The following is a 27,661-nucleotide window of genomic DNA, read 5'->3' on the forward strand; positions in this document are numbered from 1 at the left end:
TTATTATTATTATTCTAGGATAGAATATATTATTTTCAGATCATATATATTCAGAGTTATATATATTGACTTTAGTATTTTTTTGTCCTTCTAATAGTAATATTAAAAATGCAAATAATTTTTTATTAAATTTTTTATTTCAAAGTTTACATGTAAGCTTAAAATCAGATTTTTTTTTTATTTATTCAGATACTAAGCAGACGATCCAGATTGGTTACAGGTCGGCCTATACAACACTTCCATTCAGATAACTATGACTACAAAAACAACATTTAATTAACAGCAGAGTCAGATGGTCAAAACTCTCCCTGCGTTTGAATTACAGGTTGAGGATACGATGTCAGGATATTTAGATTCACATCATATCATTTGTACGAGCAGGGAGCCTCCAAACGTGATGGTGGAGGAGACAGAATTGGCCCAGGAGTGCCCACAGTTTTGGGTGACGTAGACTAAAGCCCCCCTGCGGAGGAAGCTCATGTAGGTGGACAAACCGCCGACAGAAGAGGGGCGAGCGACGTGCGTGTGAGAGGCGGCCACCCAGTAACCGTTGACGACCAGCCACACGTCCGTCTTCAGACCGCTGGTGAACGTCTGAGAGGAGAAGAAGAACTGGTAGATGCCTTGAACCGGAGCCGTGAACACCCCGGTTCTTTTGCTGTAGCCTTGGCCCAAGTTCACCAGAACCTGACTGTACTTGATCTGGTTAATTTTGCCTTTGAGCTGGCCGGGGAACGAAGCGAAGAAGTGGATCTGTCTGTCAGCGTCTGAAAAGAAGCAAAGACACGATTAACATTTTTTGTTAGAAGTAAGAATGACGCTGCGACATCAACTTGGACTTTCGGATCATCTATAGTTAAAAGACATGTTTTTTACCAATGTTGACTCAATGCAAATGACAAAGGTCAATATCATGCAGGAAGGGTTCTAAGAAAGAGATGCGTTCTGGGAAATGTAGTAAATCGAAAAATCCAAAACTAGCACCTGTGTTTTTCAAACCTGCATCAGGGAAAAGATGCCTCGAAAATCGACACAAAAAAAACTCACCTCTCTTTGTCTCACACCTCCAGTTTATCTTATCTTGGCTCACACAATTCTGGGTCTTCCTGCAGTGCCCACACACCAGGGTGTTGATGTCTGAGAACAAACATACAGTCTCATTCAGACATTGCAAACTTGGGGTTAAGCGTCTTTCCTCGGGACACATCAGATATGTATCTGCAGGAGTCGGGGATCGAACCCCCCAAAAAAATTATGAAAACATAAAAACGCTTCAGGTGTAGAAATCTGTCAGTACCTGCGCAGTAGGCCAGATAGCAGGCCGTCGGCTGGGTGAATTTGTAGACGTAGTAGTTCCCGTGACACTTCTTGACCTCGATGGGGGTGGACTGAAAAGCGCAGCACTTATCCTGCCAGTGGCCGCACACACTGCGGGTGACGACGCCGTCCCGCCTGCTTGGGTGAGGCCCAGCCAGCCACAGGGGGGCGTGGGTGCCGCATCTGTTCACGGGGACGCACCTCTCGGGCATCTGCAGACTCTGACCCTTGTAGAAGAGACGGTACCAGCCTTGAGGTGCAACGAGGTGAAGAAACGATCACAGTCTGACTCAGACCCTCAAAAGCAAAACGATTTTCATCACAGTTTTTCTTCCCTACCTCTCCATTTGACGTGACGGTCGCACATCTTGCCGTTGGTGGTCGTGTTGGTGGCTCTCCAGTACTGGTCCAGGACCGTGTAGTGGAAGCAGGGGTCACCAATTCTCCTGGAGGCTACCTCAAAGGAATCAACGCTGCCCTCTTCTTCTTCTTCTTCTTCCTCCTCTTCCTCTTCTTCATCATTTGGACCGTAAGTCTGGATGTTCGTTCCTGTTTCGCAAGAGAGATTATCCAACAGTTCAGACCTCAGTGAATCAACCAGATTGAGGATTACAGACGCAGAAACAACACAGAGATTCTTGTTAACATATTGATGTTATGGATGTAACAAAAATGGACTGACCCATTTGGTTGTGGCCTCTCCTCTGATCCCTTGTCATGTGCATCTGTTATTGAGTGAAAGGACACATTCAGAGGGTGACATGCAGCTTGCAGACACTTTATAATGAGATGATGTCTACCTGAGTCAGAGCGCTCTGCTGCTGCTGCTGCTGCTGAAGTGTTGTTTGTTCACACCTCAGACTCTCCATCTCCTATGAAACATGAAGCAACAAATTCTGCTGTGTCATGACACCTCAGGATTAACGTAATAACGACACACACTGATGACTGCGTCAGACAGACAAGAGAGGGAGAGATGTGTGTGTGAGTGTAGGAGCAAAAAAAAAAAAAAAAATCCTGTAATTTGTCTGTTTTTTCGAGCTGAGAGGGAAGTGAAACGTTCCTCTCCATGGGAACACAAAGATGACACGCAGCACGATGAAATTCACCTCAGGTTAGATTAAAATGGAGTCAAATCAAATGTTTTACTTTTTTCTTTTTTTTTCAAACACGATATTTTCAGAGTTTTTTGGCTTCAGTCCTGGAAAAAGGTGTTGTGAGTGTGGAGGCCGATTGTCCCGCAAGAAATGACAGTTTGCACATCATCCATCACTTATTTTTGTAGCGTGTCGTGTTTGAGGAAGACTTGCAAATCAAAACATTTTTAATACATCTAATGAATACCCTGAAACGTTCGAAACTAACAAAAACAATCAGATTTTTTTTATCCATCCATCCATCGGTTATCTATACAGGGTGGCCGGGAGCTGATTCTAGGTTTAATTGGGTGACAGGCGCGGTTCACCAGCCACACTCACATTCACAGTTACGGGCAATTTAGAGTCACCAGTGAACCGAACCAGCACGTCTGTAGACTGTGAGAGGAAGAGGGAGAAAACTCACGCATGCACAGGGAGAACATGTACAAACACTCTCAGACTGGACTTTTGAACCAGGAACCTCCACGCTGTGAAGCAACAGCGCTGACCTCTGCAGCCCCAAAGTGCTGTCATATATCTTTACAAATGTTCCTTCATCCGATTTATTGACTGAAATCCAAAGATATCAAGTTTCCAGAGGAAGAAAAGGAGAAACAAGCTGAGACAAGAAGAGTGCAGTGATCTGCAATGATTAATCACAAATATTGAGGACTCAGGTATCTAAGAGATAAAATGTCAAGTCTAACATGTCACCTTAAATACAGCAGCCAGTTGCACCGCCATGGATTGATTCTCGACGCTCCGAAGCTTCAGCTCAGTCTGTGAAACGAGTAAAGAAGAGCAGAGCTTTGTGTCAGCACATGTTTGATTTGTGTTAGAGCGGGGAAATGTTCTATTCTCTTTATGCATTCAGTGCGACAGAAGCTCGGCACAGTTCTGTCCGTGCAAAACAACATCTGGGTACGTTTGGATGGATTCTTATCTTCTATCTGTGCTGAGGCTCGGAGACATCCGTGCAGACAGATCGTATACTCACAGAGTCTGTGTTCCCCGAGCAGACGAGCGAACACGATGACGACGTCACAAACACGGCCAGAGCGACGACGACCGTCTGCAGAACAAACACAACAGTTATGTAAAGTTTGTCACAGACTCACTGTTTCAGCATCACATGGATTTGCAGAAATAACATCTTGATGTGTTGAGATTATTATTATTTATTTTTTTTAAATGTAGACTCAAGGTTTGCATTATTAAATCAGGGAATGTTTTTGTTTGAGTTGGGAGGAAAAAATGGAAAATGTTTAAAATAAATGATTAGAAAAACATCAGTTAAAATAATGTTTCAGCTATATTGATTGACAATTTTTAAATCCTTATAATAATTTAAAAAATAAAAAATCCTGCAGCGCAATAAACAGGTTTATTTTACAGAAAATCCTGCACAGCTCCTCCACTTTTCTTGCTGAAGTGTTCAGCAGGATCTCTGCTGTTTCATAACCTCTTACTATCTTTGTTTTATCTGATTGTTTTACATCAAAAACAACATAAAGACACTTCTTCTCCCCGATATGAAGCTCCACCACCTGTAGTGTGTATCATATGAACATAGGGTGTAACAGATATAAATGTACCTTGATTTGCATGATGACAGCCAGCTGCTCTGACACCGACAGGAGAAGAACCGTCACAGGAAAGAGGCCATGAAGCTGCAGGAAGAATAAAACAATAATCAGATGTTATACAAATCTGTCTGTTTGATGCAGGAGATCCTTAAATGACACAAATATATCTGTGTATAGATATATATATATCCACAGGTCTGTGTATATTCCATGCATGCACACACTTTCATCGTGACTCTTACCTCTTCACATCAGCGTGACAAAGTGAAAAAAAATCCTCCCCCCTTCCAATAATCATGTTTTATACGGCTCTGCCACCCTGAAGCACAAACCAAGAGGAAACGGCAGACTTCAGTTTAACAGCATCTTTCCCGCTCAGTTCGAGGTGTTACTTTTCTCAGACGAGTTGCAAATGTCAACATGAAATTAGTACAGCGTTGGCAGATTTTCAGTCTGAATGGTCAGCAGTTAAAAAAAAGCAGTAACACAACTCTGTCCACGCAGGGGTGAAGTGTGAAAAGTGAGTGTGACACAAGCGTTCATAAGAAGTGTAAAAGTCACGCACGACAAAGTCTTACATCTCATTCCTTATTAAAAACAAATACATCAATGTTTGATGATGACGTGTGAGCAGATGTTTTAGAGGCCAATGTTTAAAAGAACAGGATGAAATGTCAAACATATCAAATGTATGGTTTTTGGATGGGGGGGGGGGGCAGCTGTGGCTCATTTGGTAAAGTCAGTTGTCTCCCAACTGGAAGGTCAGGGGTCAATCTGGTCTACGTGTCCTTGTGCAAGACACTTAACCCCAAGTTGCTCCCTCTGCCACCTCGGTGTATGAATGGATTAACTATTACTGATGGTCCCAGCGACCTCTGCCATCATCGTGTGAAGGAGACAGAAGAACAAGAACAAGAGAAATCCAGGCGTTAAAATCTCCCCTGCATACAAACAAACCTTCCTAAATCTAAACATTATCGTCCACCAAGGACGTAAACGTTGTAGTAAATCGTTTCCAAAGTATCTTTTCTCTTTTCATTTCCCTTCACTGACATAAAGCATCATGAGCAGCACGTTCTGCTGCATTGTGAGAGCTCGAGGGCCAACAAGGAAAACACTGCTTGCTTTTACCCTAATGACCACTAGAGGGCGACAGCAGCTATACAACGTGTGCTGCACCATGAACTAATGATGTTTGTAAATTTGGTGCACTTGAAAAGGAAGTCGGGCGCTCGTGCATGGCGGATTAACCCTTTCAGCAGAACAACATTAAAGGCATTCAACTTTAACTTGTGTGTAATCATGACTAATACCTTGCACGGCGGACCGATTTCTGTTGGCAGCTACACTGTTGACAGCCTCTCTCTCTCTCTCTCTCACACACACACGCACGGGCACGCGCGCACGTACACGCACACAGGCGGTGACGTTGGCAGATGTGTGTTGTGCAGATCCAGTTTGTTTATCTGTACAGCCCACAATGGAGAACATGTTTTTCATGTCCTCATTAGAAGTTTAAAACTTGTTTGCACATATTTATCTTGCGCGCAAAAGTTATATAAAAACATCTACACGTGCGCACAATGATTCTGCGCCAACTTAATCCAACAAGATCATTTTCTTGTCCACCTAAAATATTTTTGTTTTATGTCATTGACTCAATCTCTGTCTGAGAGGAGAAAAGATGCTGCCTGTCGTCAGATGATGGCAGAAATAAGAAAACAAATACAAATAGTTAAAGGACTTGAGCTTGTATCACACTTTTACACTAAATGTCACACTTACACATTCACACTCTGCAACTCAAACTTTTTTAACCATACACTTGTTTTGGTAAATTTAAGTTCATCTTTACGCTTTATTTAGTTATTTTATAGGAACACGTGACTGACTGACGTCACTTCGTATGTTTGATGTGACTCTTTACATACAATAAATGAGATGGTTTTCAATATTATAGTAGCCTGGGACAGGATGCTCCTGTGATGCACCGTTGCCATGGTGACCTTATCAGCCTTTTGTTTGGATGAGATAAGCAGAAGTGCTCTGCTGGATTCTTTCCACTGCTGGGTGTAGCCGTGGAGGCCTGGCAGCAGTAAACAGCACGGCTGTATTTAGACAGTGTTCTGTGTGGGCCAATGTACAAACATGACACTGACTGTGAAACGAGCCTGGCGTGACGTGACGTGACGTCAGCCACCTGCAGGATCTTTCTTTCATCAGCACAAGCGAGAGGCCTCCGCATCACGTCCAACCGCAGGGACAACAACTTCAAGTACTAAAAAGAATGGTTCAATTCTAAGAAAGAAAGTGGCAAGGAAAAGAAAACAGATCTCACAGTTTGACAGTTTTTTTTTATATAAAAATGATTAGATATAATTTAAAGCTTTCGATTTAAAACTTGTTTTTTAGACGTAATTTTAGGTTTGAAGGGGCTTTCAAACTATTTAAATAATCCTAGAGGAGGGTCTATGTTTCTGCAAAAATAAAGTTTACCATGCAACAACACAAATCACACATTTCACCCACTTTGTATTTTTTCTTTGTGCTTCTGTTGAGGTTTTGCATGTAACTTACAGAATTTAATATTACCACTTATGATGCGATGGAACAATTTCGATTTTTTTTAATATACTGATGATGCATTGAAATTGAATTTAAAATTGAATGTCCCGTTATTGGTGATACATTTTGAACTGAGTAAGCTGCTTTTGTTTGCTGCACAGAGTCTGACAACTTAAGTAACTGCATCTGCAACAATAAATGAAGCAGGAATGGAGCAGGAACTTTAGTGTGATTACCTCCACAGAGGAGAAGAAGATGTCCTGTTAGGCTGCTATTCACTCTGATTTCGAAACGTGCACATGAACATGTAACAGCCATCTATTATTAGAGCTCCTGTACGCTCCTTTTAGAGACTCACATGCCTCTGATCTCAAATGTCCTGACGTCTGGGACTTCGAGGGGACTCCACGTCGGCTTCCTTGTGATGACTACAGTCTCGTTTATCACGTCGACGTCTGCTGGATTTAAAGTGGCAGACGGAGAACGGCAGCTTTTACAGACATCAGCACTTTTTGGGGCCTTTTTTTTAATGCAACATTTTGTGTGTGCCTGAAGGTCTGCAGGATACAGACACCGAACATGATCTCATCGGGAGATTTCAAAATGATCCACTGATGTTTACACCCAACCGTACACACCGTCTATGTTCAATGAAATAACATGAGAGAAACACACTGTACTCAATTTGATCGTTTATTTTATTATCTGGGATATATTTACAATATTTACACTCAACATTTTCAGTCTCTACAAAGCTATAAAAATAACCTTTCACACTCATCAATGTAATACAAAAGAAAAACACACATGGACCCAGGGCTGTTTCTTCGTCCCATGGCACAGTGTAATACAAAAGAAGAAGAGACTGGCCTTTTGCCTTATTGGATCACAGACTGTTAGAGAACTTGGATACGACATGCACTACCTTCTGGGGTTCAAAAACACTAGATCCAGTTGAGTTGGGCTCAGAGTGAACCCGACACTATGTTCTGTGTTAAGTGTCTATGTGAGTAACATTCAGCCTGGTCTAGATATCAGATGCGAAGAGAACACTGTATCTTTAAAGTCACTGCCAATACTGCGATTTCATCTCCTAAAAAGGCTAAGATTTCAAAACATACATCCATGCAGAAAGCAGCAAAAACACTCGACTTAAAGCAGCTCTAACTTTTGTTCTGACCTTACTGTATCACAGGCTACAGTACTTCCATTTGAACAACGTGCAACATGAGGATTATTTTTCAAACAGTTCAAGTATTTCAATGAAATGAGCTTTTGGGTGAAGTCGCTACGGTAAGGCTTCGGTGGCACATCATACATAGAAAAAAAAAAAAACACACTGGTCCTCTTTTTACTGTTCACCCCCCCAACCCTCCCCCCCTCCCCTGTTTAACTTCAAACCTCCACATGGCCCTCCTCACACAGCTGCTTTGATTACTTTGACTATCTTTCACAACTTTAATATCCACATCTTCTTCTTCTGTGGTGCTCAGACCAAAAGCAAAACAAACTTTTTGTTTCTCCAGGTCCGTCAGTAAACCGGCGTGCCGTCATCACTACGGCACAGCGTCACTGTAACGGGCACAAAGCTCGACATACTTCACTTCACTTGGACGCAGAGCTACATGCAGCTGACCAGTGCATAGTGTGACGACATGTTTTCGCGAGGTCAGAGTCGGAATCAGGAATTTTTTTCGATGGACTACTTGCTACCAGCTGCAGGGCGCCGATGAGCGGCGGCTCCACTGTAAACCAAACAAAGCAGATTTGGCTGTGCATGCATCATGATGCAGAGCTGTCGTACATTAAAGTGCCACGTCTGTCTGCAAGAAGTCAAACAAACTACTTCTGAACTGCTTGATTTGTTTTTTTAACGGAGCTTTGGGAACAATGTAAGAACGGCCAGTGAGTGTAAAAATGTGGCACACAGGTAGAAAACAAATCCTAGCTGGTGGGGGGAAAAAGTTCAACTTTCCCAACTTTGCATGGTAGCAAATTAGCGTGATTCACGGCTGCTGCATATTCAAATCTGTGTGTGTGTATTCACACAATGAATTTGTACATTATTAAACTGCAGAAAGAATCTGAACACACTCTTACTCGACATCTTTCCACTGTTGATCGTGCTATTTTCAGCAACAACACCACACCCAGAACAAGTTCGCTCTCCACCTGCACATCACTGCAGTCTGCATGTCCACACACACACACACACACACACACACACACACACACACACACACACACACACACACACACACACACACACACACACACACACACACACACACACACACACACACACACACACACACACACACACACACACACACACACACACACACACACACACACACACACACACACACACACACACACACACACACACACACACACACACACACACACACACACACACACACACACACACACACACACACACACACACACACACACACACACACACACACACACACACACACACACACACACACACACTTCTGTTATGGAAGTTTCCTATTTTCTAATGAGGTACATGGACTGATAGAAGCATGCTACTGCTAAACCCAGACTGAAGTATAAAGGACATGTTGTCTTCCTCTGTCTGGAGATGTTCCTCTGAGCAGAAGTGTTTGCCGTCCACACCTGCCTCATCTTGATGGAGATGTTGGGAGTTTTGAAGACGGCGTCACAGCGCCTCGGCCGGATCTCCTTTTCACTTGGACACCTTAAAGTTTCTCAGATCCAGAGGCTCTTTGCTGGGTATGCACCAGTCGTCGGCCTCTTGGCTCACTTTGTAGTTTTTCAAAGCGGTTTTGTTGTACACCGGCAGCCTCTCGATGGAGTCTGTGGACAGCGCCTGCAGGGACAAGATGACAAGAGACATCCTGTCAGTGCTGCACAGAAGTCAGCAGGCTTATATTTGGGTTAAACTAAAGAACTGTCTTGCGATGTTATGTGCTGCAGGCTTGGCGTTTTTTGTCACAGTTTCTTAATGCATGACCGCCCCGCCTGGCTCACCTTCAAGTAGATGACAGCGTCTGTGCCGTGGCCCTCCATGGAATAGAGCTGCAGGTCTCCCTGGAAGTACTTGGCGTACAGTCGAGAGATGGGCAGCCCGTAGCCGAAGCCAGCCTGCACGGAGACGGAGGGGATCAAGGGTTTAAAAAGGCTTCGCCTCCGTCACACTGCGAGCAGAGCTCATCATAGGAACACATGGAGCTATTGTAAAGATACGTTTCTTGGATTGTAGGCCACTTATTATGCATTTGTAGAAAAAATAGGCCAGGATTGCATACTAGAAATAGAAAAAAAGTCTATATAAAAGCATCAGAATTAGCATTTTGATGTGTGTACAGAAATGAATCCAAATGGCATCTGGTGCAATTAACAGCACCTTTACAGCTGCTGCGTAGGAGGGAGATCCAGTTAATGAAATCAATGTCGACGCAGCAAATCGCTTCTCCTGTTTCTGTTACCTACCAGAGGAGGCCGAGAGTAGTCTCCTATCTGTGGAGCGGGGGCGGTGGAATACATGTAGCTGAAAAGGTTGTCGATCCTCCGAAAGGGGACGCCGCCTCCCTTGTCGCTCACCTGCAGAGAGCAGCAGATAAAAAGGAGAAAGTCAGGCGAGGTCCTGGAAGGACGAGCGAGCGAGCGAGCGAAGGCCGGCCTGTCGGGAACACCAGAAAGTGAAGGGCCCTCTGCGTTTTCACTCCACGTATGGTCGGGATAAATGTGCACATGGACCAGGCTGTGTACGCATTACATCTTCTCCAGGTAGATGGCGTGCATTCGGTAAGATATTCACTATAACACATTTAGATAGTGAACATGTAGAGCTGCATTAACTCGCTTCAAGGTGAGAAACAAACCCCGAGCTGTGTACTCAATCTCATCACAGCTAAGTATCGACTCTACAAGTCTGCTCTGTTCTCCATGGAGGGGGAAGTTATTACAAAACAGATTGAGAAGATTTTGGGCGGCGACAATAACAAAGAATGTGGCGCTCACACATACCATTACCTTACGTAACACTGAACTGATCTGAACTGGTTCAATAACAACAGTGTGAACGAATAACTCAGCGCACCACCAGGCTTCATTTAACCTGTTAAACTGGTTCTCAAAGACGTGCAATATTTACATCCACTCCCTCAGGCTTCACAGCTCGGAATAAATCTCCTGCCAATGGTGTAAGTGTGTTGTTGTAAGTGGAGACGCCGCCTCGAGATATCTCTGCAAACAGACACACACCTTAAACAGAACAAAGGATTGTAAAGGTGGAGCTAACCGCCCGTGTCTGGAAGCTGCCCGTCCAACAGAGCAGACACTCGGTTCAGCCTGGTCTTAGACCGAGACGTGGCGTTTCATCTGACTGTGGTTGTGTTCTCTCTTTTTTTGCTTCTGCATCCTCGTGCATCACATTCAACGGTTTGAAATCGCTGAGCTGTAGCTACTCCTAAACTCGCCTGCATGCAGGAAACACACCAGCTCCCAGTGCAGAAAAACATCCAGAGTCGACGAAAACAAATCATAATATCACCACGCAGGCAGAGGGCGGTGTCTCTGCAGACTCAATCACCACCTCTAAACATGAATGGAGGCCCAGAAGGGACATTTGAGCGACGTGACTTTAAGTCTATTTTTTTTTTCTGTAAGGAAAACAAATGAATCCTTGTTTTTAATTTGGGCTACAGTGATAGGTGTTACCACCCACCTTGATGGACATGTCCTCGCCTCCCAGTGACACCATGACGTGAACAGGTGGAAGGTGGTTGCTGTTGTCGTGCGTCTCTATCGTTGCTCTCATGGCGTTCTACAAAAAAAGGAAAAAAAACATTTGAAGATTCGTGACGAGGCGGTTCTTCAAACATGAATAATCTAAAATCAAACCTTCCGGATGTCTCGTACCTTGAAGAGCTCAAACAGCATGTGATAAAGGTGAGAGGGGATGTATACGATGCTGACTGGGAGGTTCTTCTTATTGCCTGTAGAGAGAGCGGGTACAGACCGTGTTACACCCTGTTCATTTAAAATCAGAGACTGTAAAACAAACGGACAGAGACTCAGTGATGTCACCCATTGGTTACTAAAAACACTTTATGAAGCCGAGCAATGGAGGGCGCCATATTGGAAATGCTGACTCTGGGCTCGTGTTCTTCTGGTCGACAGCGGATTCCCCATTTAGATCACCAGCTGTCCCAGTCTGTAGGCTTTTATTTTGAAGTTGCCTAGCAACCTCTACAGCTGCACCAGAACTAGCTGATGGTAAAATACCCTGATATTTTAACGCCAAAACTAAATGTACATTTATGAAGACCCAGACAGCTGTTCCCGATATTCACGAGTGAGCTAACAGACGCAACGTGGCGTAGTTATTTACAAAGCTATGCGTGTCCTGATTCTGACTCTTTTATTGACCCCTTCTTCATTTTGATACCATGTCTTTGATTTTCAATACAGGCTTCCAAAAATAAATGGCATGCACTGAATCCTTTAAATGTCGGGCCACAAAAGGAAGGAAAGGAGGACACATTTGAAGGAGACCTTGAAGCACCCCAAAGGATGCATCACTTAGCTTCAGACTTTCAGCTAGCTTTCGATCGATCGTGACATCATCAAAGAGGTGGACCTTAAACCTCCTGTGAAACAGCTAAAGCCACACCCCTAATTATTCAAATACATGTACTCTTAATATAATCAAAATGAATCGACATCAACATAAAAAAATTTGCGTTTTAGCAAGGGACCTAGATTCCTTTGCTTTTGCAGCCAGCCTCAAGTGGACACTCGAGGAACTGCAGTTTTTTTTTTAAACTCGGCTTTCAAGCTGCTGCTTGTTTAAAACTCATCATCCTCAACGTTTGTGTGCGTGCTGTTCATCATTGTGCTCGTAGTGAGCTGTTTGAGAGTTTGGAGAGGAAGGTGTCACAGTGTCAATATTGTCTGACGCTCTCTGAAGCCACTTCCTGTGCTGCAGAGCTTCAAGTACAGACCTCTCAGGTGCACCTGGCTGAACGCTCACTCAGCTGTACACGCTGCAGCCTCGGCTCTGTTTGTTCACTAATTATTCGATCTTTCTCTTGAGCAGATTCTCTTGACCTTTAACCTTTGGGATGTCAGAGTTAAGACTGGACATATACGCGTGTATGTGACCTGACAGATAAAACCGTTGAATGCTTACTGCTCATCTCCTGTAGTACGAGGTCAGGCGAGCGGAGGTAGTACTGGTCACACAGCATCTTTGCACTGTGAAAGGCATCTGAACAAAGAGACAATTAGACACGTCACTTCAGGAGTTAGGATTGCTTACACGATCAGTCGACACAAATAATCCTGATATAGAAGACGTGAATATATTTACCTTGGACTACATCCCCCACATGACAGTGAGGGTCAATGCTTCCGATGGTGTTTGGGTGAACAGGGTTTGTAGTGCCGTCAAAAATGAGAGCTGCAGGGAAGAAAAGGACGCAAAGTGAAGAAGAGCACAAAGCAGACAAACAGGAGTGCCGGGTTTCATGTCAACGTTTAAGTCACTTTATGTTTTTTTTTAAAAAATCAATGAAAACTGTGTTTGCAATTTCATCCGTACGTTGCAGTCTGTGTGAACGCCTTGACAAAATAACTGTCACTCTCTCTCTCCACCTTCCTGCCCCAAATCTAGTTTCAAAAACGAACAAAAAGTTCCACAAGCTGTCGTCATAAATTTGCTTTATTTGTCCAACAACCTATTGAAATCTGGAAAACTTTATTTAACTCATATTCTGACAACAAAGCAGCAAACGTCCTCGCTTATAGAAGTGAACAGTAGAGATCATTGTTTTGACAAACGTCTCTCTGATTTCATTAAATCGACACTTCTTGGCAGCTTTAGCGACCGCCATACGTTAGCATGAAGCCTGTTTTCGAGCTCACATCCCTCTGTAACAAACGCTGCATAATGAAGCGGAGACGTTATGATGTGAAGCTGGTCTCGACTCAATACTGCTCCCCAGGCTGACAATAACATCCCACGTGAAATCATCCGTGGCTGATGTGACAGTAAAGTTGGCGAGGGGACGTGTTTTGACTTCTCGTTCCCTCCGGGTGTCAAACAAGTGACAGTTAGCCGAGCGAGCGATAATGAACAGAAACACAGCCTGCTGTTCTCTGCAGACTCCACACAGAATAGAAACAAAGGCTTAAAGGGATAGTTCAGTGTTTTTGAAGTGTAGGTATATTACCCACACAGGAGGAGACGTTAGGTAGCTCCACCCCTTTACTGAGAAACCAGTTGGAGTGCATGTCCAAAATCTACAAAATGACTTCACACCTAGTTTCTCCTTCATGAGAACCGTTACCTAAATTTCTGACTTTTTTTTTTTTTCCTCCTCCAACCAATCAGATTTATTGAATGAAAAAAAGTGCAGTTTGGACCTCAGCTGATACGAAACATGTGACGGAACAAAACCGACATGTTTGAGAGCGCTTCATAGACTTTAGGACACCTTTTATTTTTTTTTTCCAGTCACATGTTCGTAACCCATTAAGAATGTCTCAGTGACTCACTTTGGGGTCCCTGACCCACCTCACAAGGAGACTGATCAGCATGTTGTGAAATCTGATATATCAATGCGTCTCAGGTTGAGAGATTATCTGGCTGACGCATGTTAAATAATAACACGTCGTTACGCAACATAAAAACAGAAACCTTGGAGCCGCCACACAATGTTCTTTGTGTAAAATCGAAGTGGCCCTCCATAAGGCAGGGACAAATGCTGAGCTGTCCCTTTAAACTGCATGTTGAAGGTGACTCACTGTGCTGGTTGATGAGCATGCGGATGGAGATCCGGCTCATGTAGAAGCGGTCCAGAAAGTACTGGATGTTCTGGTTGGTTACCGGGTCCTGTTGGAAGGCCTCTTTATATTCGATGATACCCTGGGCCATGGTGGGGACGACGTCGTTGTGCCTGTTTCTGATCGTAACCAGGGTGTCGACAAACCTGCGGAGGAGGATTAAGAAGAAATCCAGCAGTCAGTAAATCTGATAACGAGAAAAGGGAACAAACTGCTCGTCGGAGATCTCGGGATGTGATGCAATACTCATGAGAACATGCCGAGGTTATAGCAATGTAATGAAATGTCCCTCAGGTGTGTCGATTTTTAATGGTATGGCAAATTATCGTTACGTCCCTACTTCTGGAAGAGGTTGCTGAGAAAAAGTGGGAACTTACTCTCCCAGGACTTTGTGGTCATCTGGATTCTTGTCGAGGAATTCAAGAATCTCCATTAAACTCTGAATGTACCTTAAAAAAAAACAACAACAACAAAAAAACATCAATAAAACAAGTTCAAACCTCTTGAAAACAGAAGAGTAGCAGTTCAGGACATATTCAGGTGAAAGTTCACGATTTAAAAAAAGCTGCATCCTAATCCTCATTCATCAACAATGGAAAGAGAAGCAGGCCCTCTAATAAACAGGCACATGACTGTGTAGAGAGAAACTGGGGTAAAGGTCAGCGCTGAGAGCCGCTGTCAGCTCAGAGCCAGCTGGAAGGAGTACAACTTGGTCAAAGGGTGCTTATGCAGTTTAGAGCTCGACGTCACCACAGAGCGAAACTGAAGACTGTCCTACTAATCACTGGAAGTAAACAAGCCAGCAGCTGTGATTGTTAAGGTCCAAGAACTCAGCTGGCTTCAAATGTGCTTCGATGAACGTACACAGAGATAGCAGGAGGAGCACAAGCAGAAGTTTGTTTTCCTGCATTTCTCAGAATCAGAAGTAGCCTCAATCCAGAGGTGACGTAACTCCCATCATAACAATCGTTAACATCCTGGTTTTTTAAACTCACCAGCTCTGCACCATTTGCACCGACGACGTTGTGAGGAGCCTGTTGGGCAGCAGGTTTATTTCCTTCATGATGTTTGAAAGTCTGACGGGCAGCTCCTGCCTCAAGAACACAAAGGAGGTCTTCTCACAGGCGTTAATGGAACCTGAAGCAAAAAGGGACAAAGACATCAGAACAGGAGCGTACAACTCTGCACAGTTTTATACACGCTTTAAGCTGCATTGCCCAAAAATGTCTCCATTAAAAATGTGATAATTGTTATCTTTCTCACTTTGATATAGTTAATTGTTAGTTTCACTGTGTTGCTGTTTAGAAAGTTTGATCGGTGTTTCCACAACTTTGGACTCTTTTTCATCTTTTCAAACAAACTAATACATTCATAAAGCCTCTTTTTTTTTTAGATGTTTTAAGTGTTTTTAACTGCTCTTTTATCCTTTTAAACTCTGTAGCACTTTGAGATTGAAAAATGTAAAGTTTACATTTTACAAATAAAATGTATTATTATTATTAAAAGCAAAAATAATCATGGACTGAAACATTATTTCAATAATTACCTTAAATACTATTTTTTTTAGCAATTTATTCCTATCAGCTGTGTGTTTGCATTGTTTATATGGATTGTACTCTCTATATAAAACCATTTCGTTCTTGCAGGCACACATCTTAGATTAAACATGTAACTTTATGCATTTTATGCACTTTATGCATTTTATGCACTTTATGCATGATGAGAGAGTATAGATCTGCTAAAAGACATTTTTGAACAGGTGTGAGCAGCAAAGTGTCTCTCGAGGGCCCAAAAAAGTGCAGCCTGATCTCAGTTACAGACATGATGCAATCCTCTGCATTATGAGCACTATGATGCTCCTGCAGTCAAACACACATTCACCCTGCAGCTGTAACATCATGCATGTGCCTGTTTTAGCACTGAATTACGCTTCATACGTGATTAAACTGAGACAGCATGAAAAACCCTTTTCCATGAAGACTTTGTTAGCTCCCTCAGAGAGGACAGTACTCACCGAAATCCAGAAACTGCTTCATGGAGAGAGGCGAAGGAGAGAATTTGGAGAAATGATCGATATGTTTGGGCACGCTGGCCAAAGCAGCATTCTTCATTATGAACCGAACAAACTTCATTTTAGCTGTTTGGGCTCCTGCTCTGTCCACCACCTCACAAAAGCTAAGATATCTGTACTGTTCCTCCCCTCGACTGAGCGAGCTTGTTGTCATGAATGCAGCGGAGGCGACGGCGAACAAGTAGAACGCTTCAGCCAATAGGAAAGCGCGATTCTTATTTACGTTTCACGCGGACCAATAGGATTCGTCAGGGGGCGGGTCTAATACGATTTGGGTGATCCCAACGCTTTGTACCGACACTCATGGATTATGTAATAAAGTGAAGGATGGTGAATGAACTAGAAACAGTTATAATTAGAACCGATGATCGATAAGGACAATATAGGAACTCATGTCAGAGTGTTTTACTTTTAGTCTTCTATCTGTCTAAAAAAAACAACAACTTGAATTTCCCTCAGGATCAATAAAGTATCTATCTATCTATCTATCTATCTATCTATCTATCTATCTATCTATCTATCTTATATTAAATGTGTATATTATAAGTGTTATAAGTATATAAATGTTATATTAAAGAAAATATTGAGCTTTTTAACTAATTACATTTTTCTTTAATATGCAGCAATGTTAAATTACTTTAGTAAATATGACTCACTTTCACTACATCATTATTAAAATAATGCAACCCTAAGTCAAGAGTTGAACTGAATAAATAAAACTTTATATCGGTGGTCAATAACGGCTCCTCGTTATATTTTGAATATTAAATGACTATTGATCTGCTAGTATGAAATTGTAGGATTACAACAAAGGGAATACTTTCTCTCTAATGAATAGTAAAATGTATTTAGCAGATGTTGAACTTTTTTTTTTTTAAAGAAATAATGTTGAGCTATAGACGTAAGCATCATGTGATTCTGCTGCTGATGTGTTTGGATGAACTTTGAGTCTACCATGACTCTGCATGGACGTCTGACCTTCCTCTGTCTGGGTTCATTGTAAAGGGCTTATCTTCTCTGACGGAGCTCGTCAATATTTTTGTTTTTCAATCAGGTTCATTCAAAAGGTGTTTAATGTGTCTGAGGTCAGAACAGTGTGCAGACCAGTCCAGTTCTCTCAAAGAAGTAAGAAGACAACATTAGAGCTCTTAAACATGCATGCATCAGTGACTAGAGAATATAAAGTTTGCATGCGGTGCATTGTTATTGACTGTAAATGAACATGGAAGCAACATATTAGCTGTATCAACAGAGAGTCTACCAGACCAGATTCAAGACTTTGTCAACACCAAAGTACCTACAGACTGAACTGCCGTCTGTCTAATGATTGTACTACGTATGACGGCTGAATAAAAACTACTCAAAGTATCATGTTGAAAAGTTTTATTCCAACAGATTCAGAAGAAAATAAGAAGAGCTTTAAGTGCATGAGGTTAACAGATTTTAGCCAAACTATTCAAACAGGCCAGAAAAGAAGTGTGTCACCCAGATGTCCATGTAGTAAACATTAACTACCTGGTTCTAGTTTTGAAATGATGTAACGCACACATGCAGAGAGAGTCAGTCTGCTGTCAGTCAAGCAAACAGCTGCTGCCGCTCAAATGAAACTATTAAAAGACTAAACTGGGCTTAATTTCTATCCAGTAAAGAGGCTTATTAGGAGTCATTAAAGGTAACAAGCAGGTTTTTAAGGAGGTGATGCCGTCTGCTCCTTGTTTACCTCCGGACAGAAGTTCACCCTCTGTGAATGAATCTCTGGCCGCTCGCCACCACCGCTTCTGAATAGAAATGCCTTTGTCAGGGAACACAGCGTCCTACTAAAATCTCTGGTTACATAAGCGCTGGGTGTGTCAGGCAGTACAGTTTGGGATGGCCTTACAAAGCCTGCTCCGGCCGCCCCATCAAAACAAAGTGATAATGCTTTTATTAGGAAGCAACAACAAACCTGCACACATTACACGACACAAATCTGAACCACAAAATATCAAAGCTCACTTCAGCTGATCCCTGCTAGACAATATGAAAACAAGTCTTAGTCATATTGCGGTCTTGAAATGTCACAGTTTGTTTTTTCAATTTGTTGTTTTTCTTGTTGATTCAGTCTCCTTCCACTCTCAGGTACAATTGAGCGTGACACAAGTGTGATAAAAAAAATATATATCCAAAGTAGGTGTTTCAGTGCAAAATGTTAAAATCACACAGTCACAGCTCAATATGTCGATATTTGAGGCAGATGTGTGAGTGTGTGAGGCCTGCAGGCGCTTCATCTTCAATAAGACTTCAGCCTCATTTGAACGGCACAACCTTCCTCCAGAACGTTCTGTCCTTTAAACTCGGGACGTTTTGAGGACCTGTGTGCATTTCAATCGCATGAACCAGGGACTAAATTTAGGGTAATTGATCTACCCCTACTACCCCCTGCCCCTGGGGTAGTCCAAGGGATCTACAGCACTGAACCTCTCTGATTGGTTAGTTACTGTTTTCGGTCATTTGCCCTGTTTTAGGCCATTTGCCATGTTTGATGTCAGCTGCACCTTTTAAGGTCACCTGCCCTGTTTGAGGTCACCTGCCCTGTTTTATGCTACATCTGAACCTCCTCCATGCTAACAGGCTAACTGTTACATGGCTACGTCAGGCTTTTGTCGTCTTGTTTCGTTCTTATCCATCATAGAACCAGATCACTTTATTCTTTCAGTTTTCATTTTATATAGCTCCATATTTATCTGCTATACACCACCATCACTTTATTATTTAGTATCTGCCGACTTGCACATAGCTCTATATGTATGTATTTATTTCCTCCTTACTGCACTATAGTTCTGTTTACATCTTATTCTGATTACTGTCCACATATACCTTCTTTTTTTGTATTTTATCTTTGTACTTACATTTTGACACTTTATTCTTTTGTTGACTTTATCTTTGGTTAAATTTGAGAATAACTGCACTGTTGTTCATTTCCTGCTCTGTGTGCCTTTGAATTCCTCCCCGGGGACAAATAAAGTTGTTTTTTTTATCACTAGAATTGTTCTGATTTGGATAATCACCATGGGACTTTAGGCTGCGGTCAAAATGCTGACGACAATGAGCAGCAGGAACCACTAAGTTAGCCATTAAGAGAAGTTTTTCCCGGAGACCTTTGATCGAAAGAAAAAAAAAGAGCCTTTAGTGATACGTCCCCATGGACTAACTTTTAAATGTACTCAAAAGCTCCCACTGCATGTATAGTGGACTAAATAAACCCCAGGATCTTTACGTTAGCCCCAAAAAGTCCCTGCTTCAAGAACAGTAAAAGTACAGGGGTCCATTTGGCCTTGTTTCGCCTGAGGCTCCAATTGAATTTTATTTGAGAGGACATTTCTGAATTTCAAAGCAGGTACCTGGGAAACGTCTCCATGCCGTCATGCTGGCTCTGAGGAGTTTGCATTTTCTGCATAACTCACAGGGTAAAGTGTGCTCTCTCTAATGTTGAGGTTTAAGTGTGAATGCCCCCCTTTCCTCCAAGGAGGTCATGTTTACTGTTCCACCTTTGCTCTGTTGCGTAATAAAGACTCGCCAGATTTCGTGGCTTGCGTGAGGCTGAAGCGGTGTCAGGGAAGAATCAGTTTAATTTTAGAGCAGATCCGGATCAGACTGAAGAACAAAGCCTCGAGACAGGTCCGTGCTCTCCGGATGACCTGCTAGTTATTCCAGGTTAATCTGCTTTTCTTTGCTGAGTCAGTCAATCCGAAGACAATGATAAAGTACATTTTTAAATTCAAGGTCTTTTTTTTTTTAAGCTGCTTGATTCTTCTCCTCCCATTCTTTAACTATTCAACGCTTGAAGAGGAACTATGGTCGTTTTGAAGAACTATGTGCATAACAGCAGAGGGAGAGAAGATCTCTGCATACTGACACATCATCAGTGTCACGGATCAGAGGGGAAGCGACCCAAACGCACAACTCCAGGGCAAAAAGAAGTTTCAAAATCCATTTAATGTAAGCAGGGTTCGGTACACGGGGAGTCAGTCAATCCAGGCAGAGGTACAAAAACACTCGGGGGTCAGACCAAGAACACTAGACTGAACAATGCTGGACCGCTTACTACAATGAGACGAGATGAACTGGCAAGATGAACTGAGGGGGAAACACAGACACTTATATACTGAAAGAGGGTGGGGTTTAACAAGACACAGGTGAGACACATCAGGTAACCAGCAGAGTGGAAAAACACCGGGGAGAAAGACATGCAGCCAACAGAACTGACAGAAAATGGAGGTGGAATTAACAAGGCACAGGTGAGACGCATCAGGTGATCAGACAGGAGGGAAACAAGGAACAAAAAGCACAAGATCAGAAACTGAGGACAAAAACAAAGTAAAACACAAACACAGGACATGATACAAGAAACAGAAATAAACTAAACCCTTAAACAGGGGATGTGACAATCAGTTGGTTTTAGTCTTGAGACCACTTATTGAAGGTCTTTGTCTCTGAATTCAAAAAGAGCACCACTGATAGGTTGTTCCTCATCCCCGTGGTCATCACCGTGATTAATTTATTTGTAATTTAATTTTTCTCCCCCGGTTTATGGAGCAAACTTCCCAGTGTCACGCTGACTGCACACAACTGGACATCCATTTGTTTTAAATGGGAGCATGCAAACACCACACACATACACATTTACAACCTGAGCTAACTTTTACTGCACATCCCTATATGTGGGACATGTGTGAAAACGTTACGCTCTGTAACAGCTTGCATGTGCATGTTCTTGTTGTTTATAACTGTTTAGACACATCTCGTGATTGGAGCGTAACTGGTCAGGGGTTTAGGGGGTGTTTAGGGGGTATTTGTTAGCAACCCCCCCCAGTACTTTTCCGCTCTGCCATCAGCCTACATTCCTGACGCTTGTGAGCTCCTATTCCCCACTGTCAACAACCAGCCTGGCATATCAGGCAGAAATGTTAGCGCATTCTGTCAGAACTATGTTGGGAGAGAGAAACTGGACCACAACAAGCCCAGTGGAAAATTCCTCTCTCTCTCTCTCTCTATCTGCAGGCGGACGGCGTGCTGTTGATGGCTCGTTACACAGAAGAGGGGACACTTCAGACAAACAGCAACGACTCACCTCACAGGGCGCCACCTCAGCATTACACAACATCCCCTTGATTAAAAGTTCAAATCCAATCCGATGTTTACTGACCTCCAAACACTCCGGTTGTCAAACCGTGTTTGAAAGAGCAGAAGATTTTATTAGTAAAATCTTGCATTGCATTTTTAGCAATTTGTCTGCACGCTGCAATCAGTGTGTTTAGTCTCCTTTAATGAAAGTAGGGATAATAATAATGGCAGAGCTACAAGATGCAGATTCAGGGATGAAAAGAAAAGCTAATCAAGCATGAACATTGTTATTATAATCAGTTTGAATGTCTCATAGGAAATAATGAAAGGAGTACAAAAGAAATAATAGAGGACCAAGTTTTGAAGGTTTTCTCACCGAGATAGAAAGTTCAAAAAGAGTTTTATGCAGATTCACTCTCATTTATTCTTTTTTTTTTTGAAGGTCTTAAACTTGTCTGAAATGTTTGAACACATTACAGCTCATCTTCTGTTTGTTTCAGTCAGACCACGAACATTTTTGCAGCACAGAAAACATCTGTTGGAGAGCAGAAAGCTGTCTGGCTCCTGGTCTGAGCCTGAGCTGTTCAAACTGGCGTTCTGTCGCCCCCTGCTGTCCCAAACGAAGCAACAACTCAAAAGCGGTTCCTGTCAAGACCTGCTGTTTGTCTTGTCAGGAAGTGATCTGTTTGTCTTGTCATTGATTCTCATCATCTAGTTAAAAAAAACTTTAAGTGTGTGTTCTCCTATAACTTGATTATGGCAAATACAGTGAAACATAATTAGGTAAATAAATTATCAATTACAAGACAAGAGCAAAAAGGTGTGATTCATCTGCGTCATCAGTGCGTCATCACGTGAACATGCGTGCACATGAAAGCATAATGTGGTGTGAGGAAATAGAGAGAGAGAAAAGAGAGAGAGAGAGAGAGAGAGGGCGAGAGAGAGAGTCTCTCTGAGGGGGGCAGCACTCTCTCTCGTTACCCTCCATCTAAGTTTGTCAATTAAAGTCAGCAAAGAAAAATGAAGGGCAATAACCCATCTATAGGAGGAAGAGGAGTTAGGCCGACATAAAGGTGAAGAACGGTATATGGACCCCCCACCACCACCACCACCACCAATTGTTTTTTGCCCCAACAGACTTGAGCAGGAAGTTGGGCTTTTATATCCTGGGTGCAGCAATGGACCCCGGAGCTCCAGATCTAGAAGGATATGATGACAACAGTGTGCCACATCTAAGAGAGGATATGCACATGAGCACACACACACACACACACACATACACACACACACACACACACACACACACTCTAGCAGGTGCTGTCACATCAGTGAATCATTATGTGTGTCCACGCCATGAGCTGAAGTCCTGAAATAACATTTTTCTATGTGTATCTGTGTGCAGTTAAAATGAGTGACAGATACTCCCATGCAGGGATGAATCATGAAAGTAAAGATTTCACAAAAGGTGCCAAGGTAAACAGGTCACACTTTTCCTTTTTTTCATCTGAGAGAGGCTAATCTCATTTACCTAAACTTTTTCTTATTTTATATCCTTCAGTGATGGGCTGATTCTTTTATGAATTTTTCTTCCAGCAGACATAAATCACTGCCTCCACGCTCAAGGGCACACTGCTTCTTTCTTCTCCTGCCCACTGCATGTTGGATCCACTTCAGTCCTCAGCGAGAGGGATTGGAAACACAGTCAGGAAGAAAATGAATGAATCAGTAAATTCTCCACATTATAAATGGCGTATAAACATACACAGAGGACGTTATATAAGAAACACCCACTACCATGTTGTTTATTGGATGAGGTGTGCACACAGGGTGGGTGAGGGCCGTGACTGTGCGCTCTGCTCCTCAAGGAACATTCTGTCCCTTCTTTCATTTTCATTTGAATAAAGTTTTTCTTCTGGATTTTTTGTTGTTCTTCGGCTCGCATTACCTGCAGAGTTTTAAGGACAATATTTGAATTTACAGATAAAAGTCGTTAATTTAACATCCAGTATTTGTCGTTTCAGTCAACAAAAAGAAATCCAATATGGAGCTAACATACGATCCAAACGCAGCGCCGTACGATTAGTACAGGTAGAGCTTAAAGTACATTTTTCATTTCAATTTGTGTTCCCAGAATTTTTTTTCCAAAAGTTCTTGCTGAACGTGTGAAAGCTCTACTAATGTGAATATTTGCAATATCGAATGTAAACTGAGCCTGTTCCTGCAGAGTGCTGCTCATCGCTTCTTCTCCCAGCAGCTGTTCAGCCATCACATTTTCTACACGGATGTTATCACTGTTGTTGTTTTCATAGAGAAGCTTCAGTTCACTCCTCACGTTAGCTTAAAGAAATGCTCGTTTTTAGAAAGACCTCGGAGTAAGAGCAGGTCGTACATCAGCACCCAGAATGTTCTATTCTTTGTATTCATTAATACTAAATGTGTGTTTTTTTACACCACACTGAAAAGTGCTCTCCCTGTGACTAAAGACATCTGCCTGCGTTAAAACAATATTATACATTAGATAAACACCTTGTTTTTTTAAACCAGCCTCATGATTTATGTAATCGTAACCAAACACTGTGCATGTTTCTCTCCCCATGAACACGTTGTGGCGAGGGAACATGGATGATTATAAATTGATGCTTAGCCTCATGCATGAAAAAGCATGAATGTCTCATTCGGAGGAAAGTCTGCAGTTAAAGAGATCTAGGACTGCAGTGACATGTAGTCTGTTCGTGCATACAGACCCCTGCATTCCCAACCTTGGGGTCCAGACCCCACACGGGGGAATTCAAATGGGCTTTGTCATTATCGATCAATACGAAATTTATTGTAGCGTTCTTCCTGAATTTAGCTGCGAGACGTGATTCAGTGTAGTTCAAAGGGGACTTATGATGTACAGTGTTGATGAATATTTATTTGGGTAATCTGAGTGTCTACAGACCCACAAAATGTGAACTCAAAACCCTTTCTGTCCTTTGTTTGTGGCCTGCAGAAGTCTGACAACACAGAGAGAAATGCTCCGTTTCAAGCTCTCCTTGTGATGTCACAGTGGGATTCTGGTAAAAATAAAATCCCCTCCCCTCCCTCTGGTATCTCAACCCATGGACCCTCCAGTCAGAGTGTTTATTTTGCAGTCTCTGTCTTGAAATCAAATGTTTATCCGGACTCGTCCGTTCAATCAGTGCATTGAGATATTTCTGCACCAAATTAGTCAAATACACTTGCTAAGATGTAGTTTCTGTACTGTGTTGAATCTTCTACATTCCTGAGGCGGATAAATCCAAGTGGGTCATAATTCATGACCATGCCTCTCTTCAGAGTGTTTCCCTCCTCTCCTCATGCATGCAGTCTGCAGTCTGCAGTCGGCTTATTCTCTCCCCTGTTCCTGCTTCGATTACACATCCGGCTGCAGGAGTCTGACCCCTGATAATTATGTCATCAAATCCTCGGATGACGCAGCAATCTTTGGGCTTAAGAGCACCAGAATAGCACCCTGTCAGTGAAAAAGCAGAGCTGTGAATCTGTGTGATAAGAACCGTCTACCTCTGCATGTGAAAAAGTCAGAGGAGACGGTTTTTGATCCCCGAGCGCTAACAGCCTGTGGTTATCCATCACTCACATCAGCTCCTGACAGCCCAGGAACCTGAAGAATCCTACAGAGAGATGTGTGCACTGTGCATAGACAGGATGAGTGCTGAAGTGTATGAAAGGATTTATTCATCAGCTGGATGAACCTACAGACCTTTAATTTATGCAGCCAGCTGAACAATTCCGGACGTTGCACAAGTATACTTCTTATATAAAATCTTATTAAGGGAAAAAAAGTATCTCATCTGTTTCTAAGGATATTACTTGCAATGCAACAGTTTCATCCAGATTCGTCACACTTTAGTCACAGGTGTGCAGCCTATTGAATTAAATGTGAATGCTATGTGCAACATTTATATTTGAAACAACAGTAAGCTTCTAAATGTGTGGTAACAGAGTGACTTTGACCCTTTAAACCTGTCCCATCCTGCACCGTCGTGTCTGCAGCTCTGACTCCACCCAGCAGCATCACTGTCACTGGAACACTGACTGAGAGCTGAACCATATCACCCGACATCAGTGTTCGACTTCACTGAAGCTTGTCTGACTCCTGCATTAAAAGATCACAAGATCAATACAGTGAATATGTGTCTATTTCTCTATTTTTATTTCTGTCCAAATGCACTGACAGCCCGAGTGCTTTTACTGTAAGTCTGCACATACTTAGGCAACAAGGCTGATTGAATGTGTGAATCATTCAGACTAGAACTCGAAGTCTCTGAATATCAAAAGGACAAATGTATCATTTAAGACAATCATGTGTGACTAAAAAAAGATCAGGTTTAAAATAAAAGAAGGATGCAACATCCAGCAGAGACACTTTAGCATGTGTGCTATTTTCTCTAATGGTAAAAAAAAGACAACAAAATAAATAATAAATAAACCAGAGGAGGGGAACATTTTTCTGTCCACTTCATTAATTCAGTCGAAACGTTAAACGATAGTAAAGTCCATATGACACTAAACACTGCAAACTGCAAGTGTGTTTCTTTTTATACTCAGTAATATCTCATTATGGGGTGCTGGTGGACCAGTGGTTAGGTTGCCCCCCCTTCAGAATGTATGGAGGCGACAGTCCTCTAAGTGGGCGGCCCAGATTCAAGTCAGACCTTTGGCCTCCTTCCCGCATGTTAATCCCCACTCCCTCTCCTGATTTGCTGCTGCACGGTCCCATCAAATATACATCTCACTACACTTCCTTTGAGCTACATTCTATTCTCCTGATATGTCCAGATAAGCATCTCTATTGAAAGATATAACAGGCCAAAATAAGGCCTGTATTGCTTTAAATTGCATAAACACAGCTCCAAACGCAGCAAGCAACATTTACAATTTCTTAAAATGAGATCAACATCTTGATCTCTGACGTGAGAAGAACGAAAACATAAATCTTACTCCTATAATGAAAAAAAAAATTGTGTCCATGGCCCAAATTAGGGTCAGGCCCTTTATTAGATCCAGAGCATTTAAATTTAGAGCTTCTAAAAGAGTGTCTTCAGTCCCTCACACTTTATACTGCAGCCACATAGAGACACTTTCTCTCCACAGTCTGTAAAACAGAAGGTGTGAAGAGTCCTCATGTATGGAGGAGAATGCATTGGTGGAGCCATGTGGCTTTAAATGTAAGCTGTTAGATTGTTTGCATTCAGCTACTTTAGTCTGCTAGTTGTTAAAGGTTCTGTTTTAAAGCTCTGCACAAACTCATGGCCACATTGCAGGTTATTTAAGGTTAAAACAACACAAATCTAAAATAAGATTATTAGATAATGGGGTTTTTTTCCTGCAGGTTGCTCAGAGACTCGCTTGGCTCTAACATACAGGGTGATTCAAGCTGCAGACAGAGATGTTCTCGTTAAAAGAAGAGTCTGACGTTCCTATTCCCGCGACATCAACATCATCATCATCATCATCATCCCACACGAGTGTTGCTCCACGGTGTGCGATGTGATGCTCAGTCCTGCACAGTGTACGGCAGCTACAGGAGGCGTGCTTGTCGCTGCCACAGGAGCGCAGGAGGAGGACTGGAAGGAGGACCGGAGCAGACGCTGTAGTCGCCTTTTTTACTGGACACTTGACACACCGTGAAAGAGGACTCTTTTTTGGGGGTGCTCTGCCCCCGCCTCCCACTATTTCGAGCCATGGCATCAACGGATCGATCAGCGCGTGAGTTCTCCTCCTTATACAATCAATCTCTTTTCATGTGACGGATGCAATGTGAGCGCGAGACACGGAGACAAAACTGCTTGTCTAACAATGTCACAGTGTACGTTTTAGTCATCCCACCATCAGATCTGCTGCTGCCTCGTTTTTAGGATGAACAATCAACAACAAAAAAATCCTCATCAGCTGTGTTTATTTACCTGCACGCGCAGTTGATTTGCAGTGTCCACATCCCCTTAAAGGAGACGCGTGCGCGCGCCGCTCCGGCAGCTCCATCAGCTCACGCAGAG

The 27,661-nt window shown here is 42.6% G+C and overlaps 3 protein-coding genes across 4 annotated transcripts in view; 1 reads left to right on the top strand and 2 right to left on the bottom strand.

Annotated features, from left to right (window-relative positions):
• Positions 1-118: 118 nt before the first annotated feature.
• On the bottom strand, positions 119-6,485 carry LOC306817104 (uncharacterized protein). Of its 2 annotated transcripts, none has more exons than XM_079333719.1 (10): positions 5,974-6,485; positions 4,052-4,126; positions 3,454-3,528; positions 3,171-3,236; positions 2,118-2,189; positions 2,000-2,042; positions 1,657-1,866; positions 1,298-1,567; positions 1,048-1,137; positions 119-767 (listed from the first exon to the last, which is right to left on the bottom strand). In XM_079333719.1, the coding sequence occupies exons 1-10, from the start codon at positions 6,040-6,042 to the stop codon at positions 361-363; spliced, it is 1,377 nt and encodes a 458-aa protein (XP_079189845.1). In that variant the 5' UTR covers positions 6,043-6,485; the 3' UTR covers positions 119-360. The 2 variants fall into 2 exon arrangements, with proteins under 2 accessions (XP_079189845.1, XP_079189846.1); XM_079333720.1 differs by lacking the exon at positions 5,974-6,485 and adding an exon at positions 4,285-4,358.
• Positions 6,486-8,987: 2,502 nt separating this feature from the next.
• Positions 8,988-16,702, bottom strand: pdk2a (pyruvate dehydrogenase kinase 2a). Its single transcript, XM_079372054.1, has 11 exons — positions 16,464-16,702; positions 15,445-15,586; positions 14,827-14,898; positions 14,411-14,595; positions 12,975-13,064; positions 12,795-12,872; positions 11,522-11,598; positions 11,328-11,426; positions 10,091-10,201; positions 9,629-9,742; positions 8,988-9,467 (listed from the first exon to the last, which is right to left on the bottom strand). Exons 1-11 carry the CDS (start codon positions 16,672-16,674, stop codon positions 9,324-9,326), a joined length of 1,323 nt encoding a protein of 440 aa, XP_079228180.1. The 5' UTR covers positions 16,675-16,702; the 3' UTR covers positions 8,988-9,323.
• Positions 16,703-25,923: 9,221 nt separating this feature from the next.
• The window catches only part of tbkbp1 (TBK1 binding protein 1), a 58,198-nt gene continuing 56,460 nt past the window's right edge, over positions 25,924-27,661 (top strand). Inside the window, exon 1 of the mRNA XM_079334019.1 lies at positions 25,924-27,374. The gene's annotated coding sequence lies outside the window, so the exon portion shown is untranslated. The remainder of the gene's footprint in view (positions 27,375-27,661) is intronic.

The sequence above is a fragment of the Symphodus melops genome, assembly GCF_947650265.1.
Source record: "Symphodus melops genome assembly, chromosome: 21".
NCBI lineage: Eukaryota > Metazoa > Chordata > Actinopteri > Labriformes > Labridae > Symphodus > Symphodus melops.